General features: G+C 44.6%; 1 protein-coding gene across 2 annotated transcripts in view; it reads left to right on the top strand.

The window, feature by feature from the left end:
- The window catches only part of KLHL29 (kelch like family member 29), a 540,917-nt gene extending 529,302 nt beyond the window's left edge, over nucleotides 1–11,615 (top strand). For both annotated transcript variants that reach the window (XM_005297329.5, XM_005297327.5), the window contains one exon: nucleotides 11,340–11,615. In XM_005297329.5, the coding sequence (XP_005297386.1) occupies nucleotides 11,340–11,523 (184 nt within the window). In that variant the 3' untranslated portion in view covers nucleotides 11,524–11,615. The remainder of the gene's footprint in view (nucleotides 1–11,339) is intronic.
- The last annotated feature ends 979 nt before the right edge of the window (nucleotides 11,616–12,594 follow it).

Genomic DNA, 12,594 nt, shown 5'->3' with positions numbered 1-12,594 from the left:
CCCTGACATTTTCTGCTTCAGTCTCGGGGGCTGCGGGACTGGAGCTGGCAGCCAGCGGGGCCCTGGCAGGGTTCCAGTGACAGGCGACAGCCCCCCTCAGGGTCTCCCTGCAGGTTTTCAGCAACAGGTGACAGCCTCCTCAGGGGGCCCTCCTCAGGGTTCCAGGGACAGCCTGGCCGGGAGGGAGGAGAGAGAACCCTGCAGCTCCCAGCCACCATGGTAGCAAGGAAAACCATGGAGCTGCAGCAGTAAAAGTCACAGACAGGTCCCAGCGTCCGTGAATTTTTGTTTATTGCCCATGACCTGTCCATGACTTCTACTCAAAATAACCATGACAAAATCTTAGCCATAGAAGCCATCTCTCCTGACCACCAAGGCAGCTCCTTAGCCATGGAGCCACACTGCATCACTGCTAACACATGCCTAAACGTTTATATTTTTTAAAACTCCTCTTGTATTTTATTTTTGGTTTCAAAATAAGGACAGAAAACACCTTAAAATCCAAAGAGCCGTTTCAAATGTCAGTTCCACATTTTTTGTATTTAAGAGAGTGCCATCTTTTTGACTGCTGAGCTGAATTTTGTCCTGCAGCAAACAGATTAAAAAATCACACACCAACTTCCAGCCAATGCCACTGGGTTCCTGCTGCTTCTGTGCTAATTACAGATTTTCATTGTTCCTCTGTATTAACAAGAGTGAAATTGAATTGAGGAGAACCCCGCTGTGTTCAGACAGTAGTTAATGATATTTTTCTCTAAAGATTGTAAACCAGAACTAAAGGGTGTGATGCAGTTTACATGAGTTGCCTCATTATCTAGGATTTAAATAAATAAATAAATGCAGATGTTATTTAACAACATAAAAATTAACCACATGTTAATGTGATCCTCCCTCAATCAGGATCATACAAAGCCTGGTTTGCTGGGAAAAGTTTGTGCACCTCATTTTTATATTTTAACCAGAAGGTTTTTATCACTTTAATAACTAGCTAGTGTGATTGCGTATAGCATGGGAGGGGTGACTTGTCAAAAAATGTAAAGGTCAATTTAAATCTCTTTTTTAATGACAATTTAAAATAAATTGTTCAGATCCCCAAATCATGAGCAAAAGAAATATCAATTTCAGGATGCCTTTGGGACAAAACGTAATCCCATTGTAGACAATGAGACTTTTGGTATTGACCTGAGGCAAGATTTGAATGGCACAAAGGGTAGTTATATACCAAGCTTGCTTTGAAAGTCAATGGGAGTTAGACACATAAGTGGCCTTTGTGCCTATAGAAAATCTCCTATTGTGTGTTTAGGGTGAACTGAATCTTTAGAGTTTCCCAAACAGCATGAAAATATGTGTTTAGCAACATGATCATGGTCTCATTTTCAGCCTGTATTTGTACTGCTGGATGTTTGGAGGCCCCCAACCACATGTTCTGCTGCAGTCACAGATGACAGCAGCAGACACGGGCTGGGAGCTGTGGTTATCGCTCTTTGCACCGTCCTGATGGTCACCTCCCTCCACACTGCAAAAGAGTGGGAGAAAAAAGCCTCCCCTGCTCCATATAGCTCAGAAGTCCTCCCTTTGCAGACAGCTATCCTCCCTTTCCAGTTCATTCTTCAAGGGTTTATTTTTCTCCAAGCAAAAAGAATACAGAATGTGTTTCTGTGTCTGATTAAAAATTCCATTTTCCTGCTTACTTAGAATTCAGGCTGCATGCAAATAGAGCTGTGTTACAGAGATTCTCCACAGGGTAACTGCAGCAGCACGGTGGGGCCAGCAATGATTCCAGAGAAGCTAATTTAGTACCAGCAATTCCCAACAGACACAGAAAAGCAGTTTCGGCTCCTTCTCCAACTCTTAGCCAGTAAGATTTGTTATATGGCTCTGCCGAATGGGAACCCTTAATAAAACGTAGATTCAGGCTGAACAGTACAACACAAACATGGTGGGGTTGGGGGTTTTTTTTCCTTCTTCACCTTTTAAATAAATTCTGGTTCTTGGTCAGTGAAGCATAACTTCACTTCTTAACTAGTGGGCCTGCTAACTTGTCTCCAGCCGATTCATTTCCTGTTACAAAGTTAGGATCAACTTCAGACACTGAAATGGGTTAGAGTACAGCTTGTTTGGAGAGAAATTCCCAGGTGGCTGTGGTTATGGAGTATGGTTTCTTAATAGTTGCCTCTTCTCAAGCCCACAAATTTGAAAGCTGGCCTTTCAGCATGCAGTGTCAGTTTTTCTACAGCTGGGAGAAAAGTGGTAGAGAGGGAAAACCTAGGTCTTCTAGCAGATCTGGAAGGAAATGTGTGGTTGGGACTTGAGACAATGGACAGCTGATTAAAATCACAGCAACAGACTAATAATAATCATCTTTCATTTATATAGCAGTTTATGCCCTGAAGGATCTCACTGTGCATTAAAGCATAACTGATATACAAATGATGCACAGAGACTGCCTTGGCTACTACTAAAATGCAGCCACCTCTGGGTTGAAGTGTGGCAGCTGTTCAGCAGCACACAGGAACACTACACAACAGTTTAGGAACACTATCCAACTGAAAGCACTGGGGAAATATAGTTAGATAGAATATAATTAGAATATGGCCAGGGCACCAGCACTAATAATGCAACTACAAAAAGTTCCAGCACATCTTTAATGACCATGAGTGGTCTGGACCTTGATTTTCTATCTAATTTGAAAGATAACATCTGCGGCAGCACAGGGACACCTAACAAAACCTATGGAAAACTTGGGCATTGAATCTTGAGCCTTCTAAAACATAGCGTCTTGGCTTCAAAACTTTCTGTAAACATGGGCAGAGTTACCAAATTAGCACAGTTAGCAAAGTTACAAAATTCAGAGAGAGCCTTGTGGAGATTAGCATCCATTAAACTGTCACCTCCAAGTGGGTGTTCCTTGGAGGTGCCCCATCCAAGTATTAGCCCACTTTGTGAGCATCCTTCTGTTGCTCTTTTTAGTCAGATTTTCCCAAAACCTAATTATTTGTGGATTAATTTCTTACTTGTAAATACTTGAAAGAGGAAGGTTTTTTTTTAAAAGAAATTCTATGTATATTTACCTGCTAGTCTTTAATTGTCTTTTTGGATCTGTTCCAATTAAATTAGTGTGTGTGGATCTGTGCCCATTCTCAGTATCTCCACGTACTAAAAACAGTTTTGAAATGTTCAGTTAACCAGAATATGATGCACAAGGACAAACCAATTCAGCCATTTAAAAATGTCTTTTTATAACCTCAGAAACAACTAGAAAGTTTTTTTTCCAAATGTTGTGAATGTCCAGCCAAGAATGAATGTTTTTTGGCCAGTTTGTATAGGGAATTTTATAAGTCTCACAATTTATAGTAGCCTGTAGCCATACCATCTTGTGCTGCTGTCTTGTGTAACCCTCACAAGCTAAGAAAGGTTGGGCCAGGTGAGTTCTTGAATGGGAGATCTCTAAGGAACACCAGACCTAGCTGCTGTGGACAGTAATGCTGATGATTCAGGAGGTAGGATTCTTCCCTCTTTGAGTTAGTACTGACACCGTGCTTCATCACGAAGCAACGGTGCTGCTGGGGTTGGTCTTTTTTGGATGAGATGTGAAAGGCCCCTAGATGTCTTTGTGAGAATGTGGATGTTAAAAACCAATGTCATAGCCAAATTTCAATTTAGGCAATTGATATTCTGCCAAACGAGGGCCCTGATTATGGAAAGCACCCAAGCTGCTTGATACCTGCTTTTCTGAATAGAGAAAGACTTAAGCGCACCGTTAAGTACTTTCTTGAATCAGATCCTAAGTTCCACCTCTCTGAGGCTGCACTTGGATAAGCTATTCATTTCCTGTCCTAAACATTATATACTTCCTATCTTTTCTTAATGATCATTGGCTGTAACATAAGCACGTGATCTCAAAGAAATGAGAATTATTGTGGGTGGAATCAGACAATTGTTCACAAAAGCAGTAGAGCAAAAAACCAAGATGGCTCATGCAGTGCACACAAATTCACACACTTATTTAAAAACCAGGGATGGAGTCCTAATGCATCACTTGTACATAGTACTTCTGTAAAGTGCTCTAAGAGCCTCTGATGAAAAGTAGTTACGTATTTCTCTTGTCCTACGGGTGAGTAAAGAGTAAAAGAAAGGCTAAGGTCTAGGTTTACAGAAGTACTTTGGCGCCCAAGTCCCAGGGTTAGGCTTCGCTGTGATTTCACAGAACTGCCAAACTCTGTAGATGCGTAAACTTACTTGGTACCTAAGTTCTTGCAGTTACCCAGTTCTTTGGGTACCTAAGTTTCTGCCTCTGGGTGTGTGCGTTGCTGCCTTCCTCTAGCGTCCAGATGCCTATCTGCCACCTAAGCCCCAGAGCGATTCACAAGCCAAGGGAATACAGGCATTTAGCAGCCCAATTCACCTGCAGGGCCTGATCCGGTTGGTGTGCTCAGAGGCTGCCTAACAAAACAGCTGTGGGGGAAGAGTTCCCTCCTAACTTCTAGCCCAAAGGTTTGGGTACTCACCTGGGATGTGGGAGACCACCTAGTTCAAGTTCCCCCTCTGCCAGAGAAGTAATTTGAACAGCGATCTGTCACCTCTCAGGTACATGCCCTAACACAGTGGATCTTCTGATGTGGAGGTCCCTCAGTCGCTCCTATTGAGGCTGTTCCCCAGTGGATAAATATTCAGAGTGAGACTGACGCTGGAGCCTGGAGACTAGAGCACTCATCCAAGGGCCAGTCTCCCTGCTCCACGATGGCACAGCTTCAACAGGAGAGACGGAGGGAGCCACAGATCAAAATGTCCCATAGCTCAATATTTAGGGCACTCACCTGCGAAATGGTAGATTGTTGCTCAACCCCCTTCTCCGTATCTGGTGTGGGGAGACTTTAACTGGGAGGTTAACTGAGCCCCTTAACCCCCGGAGTAAAGATTATGAGGGAATGTCCTCTGGCTTCTTGCAAAAAACACATTAGGTGCCTAACTCCGAAGAGTGTTCACAGTTGAGAATCACTAGCACAACTAGGTGCCTCCTGAACCCTGTACACGGTGGGGGACAAACTACGGCCCACAGGCCGGATCCGGCCCATCAGGGGTTTGGATCCGGCCCACGGGATTACCACCCCCGTGGCGTCATGGGCCCCGGGCCGCTCCCAGAAGCACTACATCACTGCGGCCCCTGGGGGGGGCAGAGCGCTCCACGCGCTGCCCTCGCCTGCAGGCACCGCCCCCCACAGCTTCCATTGGCCAAGAACGGGGAACTGCAGCCAATGGAAGCTTTGGGGGAAGTACCCGCAGGTGAGGGCAGCTCGTGGAGCCCTCTGCCCCCCCCCTTCCCTAGGTGCTGCAGGGATGTGGTGCCGGCCACTTCCGGGAGCGGCGTGAGGCCAGGGCAGGCATGCAGGCAGCCTGCCCTGGCCCCAGTGCATGCCGCTGCCATCCAGAGTAGCTCCAGGTAAGCGGCACTGGGCTGGAGCCTGCACCCGAACCCCTCCTGCAGCCCACACCCCAGCCCCCTGCCCTGAGGCCCCTAACCCCTTGAGCCCCCGCCGCACTCCATACCCCTCCCTGTACCCCAACCCCCTGCCCTGAGCCCCCTCTTGCATTCCGCACTCCCTCCCGCACCCCAATTCCCTGCCCCAGCCCTACATTCGTGGCCCTGCATGCAATTTCCCCACCCAGATGTGGCCCCCCAGGCCAAAAAGTTTGCCCACCCCTGCTGTACACATAGGGTATCTCCACATTGCACTTAAACATCCGTGGTTGGCCCATGTCAGCCGATTTGGGCTCCCGGGGCTCGGCTGTGGGGCTGCAAAATTGTGGAGTAGACATTCGGACTCCAGCCCGAGCCCAAATATCTACATGGCAACTGTACAGCTTGATCCCTGAGAGCCTGAGGCAGCTGGCATGGGCCAGCCGCGGGGGTTTAATTGCATTGTAGACATCCCCTTTGGCCCATTGGTCTGACCCAGTATGGCTGATTGTTCTTGTATGTTCTTATGGGCAGTTTTAAATGAAAGAAAATAAACCCACTTGCCTCAGGAACGGAGAGGAGAGATTGGAACCAGTCTAGCGCATAGCCATCCACCACCCTGTCTGATTTCCAAGCAGGAGTTGTGGAAAGTATTTCACTTGAAGATGGAAAAAATACCTCGGTTATGAAAAAATTACTCTCAGCCATTTGGCATTACAGTGACTCCTCCAAGCTCAGCTGTTCTTGACCTGGGCTGTACGCTCCGCTCGCTACAGCTGCTGCCCCCGAGAGCAGGCATAGGGGCTTGTTGCTTCCACGGCAAAGTTCTTCTGCTTGCAGCTGTCTTTCTCTTCAGGTTCTGACAGCGTGTAATCACTTAGTGTTAATGGCACCGAACAACAAGCTTGCATCCTAATTATTGTGATTATTCCTTTCTTCATACATTAGCCTCGGTTAATTTTGTTTTTACAACTGAGGGGCAGGGAGGAGAAGAGCAATATTGTTGCCCTTAGGAAGAGGGAGTAATGAACATACCACTTTCCGTTCACCTGCCTTAAAGTTTTGGACTACACTTAGATGCTCAACTGCCTAAAGTCCCCTTGTTAATCTAGCCCTAAATCCAACATTTAGGCACCACTAGCATGCTGAGAACACCTGCTCAGCTTCCACCAACCCTGTCAGCGCGTAGAGGCCCCTAGGTGCCCCCAGTTTTTGCTGGTGAGCATGCATAAACATGCCTCAAGCCTGACCCTGCCTAGCTGTTTGATACCTAGCTCGCACCTACCTTGTGTATGGAGCCTCATTCAGACAGAGGAGGACTCGGTGGTGCTGCCTATCCTTATACCCAGTGATTGGGGCAATTATCTGGGTTGGTGAAAGGACCTGGGTTCACATCCCTGCTCCAAATCAGGCAGAGCAGGGATTTGAACTTGGGTTGCCCACATCCCAGGTGAGTGCTCTAACCACCAGGCTATTGGGCATAACCACCACCGTTGCCTCCTTTTCTTGTGCAGGTTACATGTGTACCCTGCACACCTACCAAATCAGGCCCCTTAGGCAAGCGCAGCAGGGGAACAGCAGGGCTTAAGTGTGAGTTAGGCACTGAGCAGCTCAGTGATTTCATGCCTTATGGTGACTTTGCACGTGCCATCTGGCAGAAACTTAGGCAGCACACTGCCATCTTCTGCTTGAGAAAAGGCTGACCCGGCTTAGTTGCCTGACTCCAGGAGCATGGTTGGGGCTGTGAATCCCGAGCAGAGACAGATGTCTCAATCCAGCCCAGACTAAGGGTTTGTCTACACTTGAAATGCTACAGAAGCACATCTGCTGGGCTGCTGTAATGTTTTCATGTAGATACTCACTACATTGAAGGGAGGGGTTTCTCCCATCGGCCTAGTTAATCCACCGCCCCAAGAGGCGGAAGCTAGTCAACAGAAGAATTCTTCCACTGACCTAGCACTGTCTACATTGGGGGTTAGCTCGGCTTAACAACATCGCTCAGGGGTGTGGATTTTTCACACCCCTGAGCAACGTAGCTGGGTCAACGTAACTTTCGAGTATAGACCTGGCCTTAGGGGCCTGCCTCACTCTGGCTGAGTGGTGGGTTTTAAGCGCACACATAAGGGGTGGAGCTGTATACAACGGGTTGCCCCTCTGATTGGCATTTCCTACTAGCTAGCGTAGATGGCTCACCACTCAGTCTGTGGGCTTTTGTGTATCCCGTTCTTAGGCACCCAACTCTCCACAGGCATTTTATAGGGAGCTTGGACACCTAACTTGGGAGTGTGGGGTCTACTGGACCTAAAGTCAGGCTTTGCAACACTGAGCCTGAATCTCCTTGGTGGAGCTAACCCTGAGATGCTTTTGGAAATTTGATGTGTAAGCTATATAGGTATTTTCCCCAGATGTATTTACTTACATGTTTTCAGTTGGATCCCCTTTTATTGCCTATGCATACTGCTAACCTTTCAAGGTCCCCGTGTTCCTATTATTTTGTCTGTCCTCCCTGCTGGTGGTAACACCTCCCAGTAATTTGCAACTTTAATTTAGTGGGCTGCTTACATAGGTTTCCAAATCATTAATGATGATGTTAAATAAAACCAGACCAAAGCATCTCCCTCTGCGTCAAATAGTGCCTCTTATAATTACCCCTTATTGATGATTCTTCTATCAGTTTTTTTTTAACCCATGTGGCAGTGCTCCTAGCCAAACCAATTTGAATTAATTTTTTCAAGTAAAGTGTTGTAAGATTACCCTAGCAAGGGCTTTAACAGAAGAATACAGATACCACAGCATCTAGTGCCAGTCCCTGAAACCGCTGTCTTCTTCTGTGTCCGTTTGCACAGCTGGACTAGTAGCCCAGTACATATATAGCCAATTCCCCCTTTTTTTTTTTTCCTTTTTTTTGCAAAAACATGCTGAAACTACTGTTTTCACATGCCTTCTGTACCCTTACTCCGGTCAGTATTCTGTACCTATTGTAACAGAGTGACCCCGGTAAACTGTTGTGCCAGACTGTCTTGTGAATAGGGACGTGTTATTTACCCTTTCAAATACAAAGGAACTAGGGGGTCACCTGGTGAAATGAATAGGCAACAGGTTCAAAACAAACAAAAGGAAGTATTTCTTCACACAACACACAGTCAGCCTGTGGAACCTGTTGCCATGGGATTCTGTGAAGACTAAAAGTATAAATGGGTTCAAGAAAGAATTAGATCAATTCATGGAGGCTCGGTCCATCGAGGACTAGGTGACAAAATGGTCAGGGATGCAACACCAGACTCCAGCTGTCCCTAAACTCCAAGGAGCAGAGACAGGCCACTGGGCTAGGTGGCCCATTAGCCTGATCCAATGTGGCCATTTATATGTTCATATTGTATCCTTTCGAGCCTTTAGAAAGTAATCTTTTCTAGGGCAGAGATGAAGTCTCAGTTTGGCACAGGTCACCATTGTACAGAACTGTGTCACACGTCTTTATCCCAAATGTAGCCGGCTAAGTGTGTCTTGTATCTTGTGTTCTTTAGAAAGTCCATGTTGTTTAGTTCTCATAATTCCACCATCCCAGGTGCTTATACATAACGGACTGTCATGCTACTAATAGCAATTATGTATTAGTAGCAGTATTACAGTCGTACTCAGAGTTCCAATCAAGTTTGGGACCCCATTTTGGTAGGCTCTGTGCAAGCGCATATTAAGCAAGCTTCCCTGCCCTGCAGTGTTTACAATTCAAGACGCTGATCCTTCAAACAATTGTGCACTTCATGGCATTATTCCTTACATAAAGTTACACCTGTGGGTAAGGATTAGACCCTTAAGACAAGATGTAATGAGTCAGTGTAACTAACAAATGGATGGAGGGGCTGGGAGTGTTAGGAATATATGACTAAATAAAGTCTGGTTGGAGGTTCCTAGTTTCAGTCTCGTTCTATCTCTTTTATTTTATTTATTTATTCATTTAGACAGAGTAGATGGGTGAGGTAGTATCTTTTATTGGCCCAACTTCTGTTGGTGAGAGAGAGAGAGAAGCATACGCAGAGCACTACTTCAAGTCTGGGACAGGTAGTGTCAACAGCTAAATACAAGTGTGGAACAGATAAGGAGTTAATACATGTTGCAAGAGACCATTCAGGATGAAGGGGGCAATTAATACCTCTGCAGTTATAGGACAAAGAAGGGTTAGTAGGTTACAAATGGTTATAAAAAGCCATAAATCTCCAGCCCTGATTTTTGGTGTCAAGCGGAGTTATGAATTTAAGTTCCCAGGCTTGTGTTCTGAAGGTGTTGTGCAGGTTTCTGTAGAGGATGAGGATCGAGAGGTCAGATAGGGAGTGATCATTTTGAGAAAAAATGTTTTGGTGTTTTTGTCTTTTATCATTTTTCTGTAGGAGTTCAGTTGAGGGCAAATTGTAAGGCTATACAGAATAGATATTAGCAATCTCACACTGAGTCTTTGCTTTTTTGAATATTGGTACAACACTTGCTTTATTCAAATCCTCTGGTACTTCCCCATTTCTATGTGACTTTTCAAAAATAATTACCAGTGGTTCAGTAAATTCATTAGCAAATTCCCTTAAGACTCTGGGCTGTATATCAGCCAGCCCTGCTGATCTGTATATACGCGTTAATCAAATGTTTCAAGTATCCCCATTTACCTCCTTTCAGATTAACTGTTATTTTGACAAGATCTTCATTATTTCCTACTTACTTATGTAAGTAGCTCATACTCGTCTTGTTTAAATCCTCCCCTCATCACTGTTTTCAGTACAGCTTTGTTTTTATCCGCAGAGCCTGATTCCTACTGAAGACATTGGCCACTTCTTGTTCTTTACATTCTTTCTTCAGAGGCATTTTGGTTGGGTGTTTTTTCATGCTGGCATCTTTTAGGAGTCTCCATTTGTCCCATCCTTAAATTTTAACTCTTCCTCCTTGTGCTGCAGCCCGCTCTGTATGGTTCTTATTGCTTCAAAATGAGCGCGATGAAATCTGTGAATGTGCTACTTAGTGTTAAGTTCAGCGAGCCCAGTCATTGGCACAGAGCCTCTCCCTTACCCTCCTTCGTTCAGTTTGCTTTATCTGCAATATATTTAAAATTTGCAAAGTTTTAAAACGTGCTAATCTTTTTATAAACTAGGGCACCCAGCTCCCCCCCCCCCCCCCCCAGATGTTGTTCGGTATTCATAGCCATTGATTGGCTTTGTATGCATGCTGTAATGCCGTCTGCTAGACAGCACTCACCCCAGCAACCACATACAGGCAGTAAGATGTGTTTCTGAGTCTGAGAGAGGAAAATGGGGGTGGAGAGGGTTTGGCTCAGGGGGAAATGTGGTCATGACCCCAACCTCCACAGTGTACAAAAGAGGTAACTGACCATTGAAGGGGTTGAGTCAAGAAAGGGTTTTCATTGAGCTTGTAGTCTGGGGGGGGGGGAGGGGATGTTTCCTCCTTTACAGCTTTGGCAAAGACCGGTGGTATAAAAGAGGCATTTTTTATGCACAGGACTGGGAGCCAGAAACTTCTAAATAGCAGCTACATTTGTTTATACACTTGTATGTGGTGCATATGTGTGTATCTAGGCCTGGTACTTTGCAACAGTAGCTGTGCTGTTGATACCCTCTATAGGCTTGAGTGCGTCATGTCTTCTACGGTTTCCCTGCTGTATGTTTAAAGTGGGAAAAGCTTACTTGGGGGATGGAGGGGCAGCGCAGGTAGGGGAAGGTTATTAATGGAAGGGGTGTTCAGCCTTCTAAAGCTGCAAGTGTGTCTTGCTATTTTAATAGTTATCCAGTTAGGCTTGTGTTACAAAAGGACACTAAAAACTACAAGAAATGTGAACTGTTTTACAAGATACTAAGCAAAACTTTTCTTTTCTTTTTGTGTATAGTGCTGTGGTTCTTGATGGAAAAATTTATGCCACCGGTGGAATTGTTAGCAGCGAAGGACCTGCGCTGGGGAATATGGAAGCCTACGACCCTAAGACAAACACGTGGACGCTTCTACCCAATATGCCATGCCCTGTGTTTCGACATGGCTGTGTAGTAATTAAAAAGTACATTCAGAGTGGTTGATGCTACCAAGGAGTTGGATGGAGAACTGGTTTTGCCTGCCAAGAGCAGGCAAGAAATAAAAAAAGCTATTACAACAACAAAAATAAATAAAATTAGAAGAACAAAAACACAAAAGCAACGAACATATTGCTCTAAAGTTTTGAATATTCTCTACATTGAATGTAGAAAATCATCTTCACCTTTTGGTGAACGAGGAGCAGAGAGCTCCGTGCTATGTAAGATAGTGTAACTTAATAATACAAGTGTGTCACTAGATGTTGTAGTGGCACTTGTTACGGATGTAGGCTTTGGGTCAACCCAGGTGCAATAGAATTTCACATATTTTTTAACTGGGGGAAGAGAAAAATCTGCATTTTACTCCTAGAGAGCAAGCTTGATTCTTAACATAACTGTGCAGAAGATTAATTTTACTATTACACATTAGGCATCAGGCTATTTGAAAGAAGGTCAAAGTGTCCTTACCACTTTGATTCCTACATTTGTTTTTAACAAATACATGCTTTTCAATACCAATGACTGAGATATATCTTGTGTGACAGCTGGCGTAGGTTGATGTCAGTCTTCCATCAGATCAAATAAATACTGCAGTTCTTTAGAGCAGCACCAAAAAAGGAAAGGAAGAGAGAGAAGAACTGATTGTAATGGCATTCTATGTGAAAAGGGTTTCTTGGGTTGTATGGATTTCTGCCCCCTACATGGCAGCATTTGTGTGTTGGGAGTGGAGGGTGGTTTCTACCCTGTTTTCTACTGTATGAGCAAAACTTGACAGTGCTTGCAACCTCTAATGCAATTGTTATTTTTAGATTCCAGAGGCATTTTCTTGATTAAACTAACCTCTTTAAAATGTTCTGATTGGAATCATGTTAATAAAACAAACCATATGATGTGGGATTTCCACATTTTCAGTAAGTTATTTAAGAAGATGCCTCATATACGCATTTTTGGATCACAATCAAGATTCCTTATGTTGGGATATATGCCACTATCTTTTTGTTTTTAAATTACATCTAAGAGGACATCTTAAAAAAAACACAAAAAAAACCCCCTATCTCCTAATTAAAAGGTCTGGAA

Source organism: Chrysemys picta, chromosome 3 (genome assembly GCF_011386835.1).
Source record: "Chrysemys picta bellii isolate R12L10 chromosome 3, ASM1138683v2, whole genome shotgun sequence".
NCBI classification, from domain to species: domain Eukaryota; kingdom Metazoa; phylum Chordata; order Testudines; family Emydidae; genus Chrysemys; species Chrysemys picta.
Note: the sequence above shows the minus strand (reverse complement) of the source record. Positions and strands in the feature narration are given on the sequence as shown.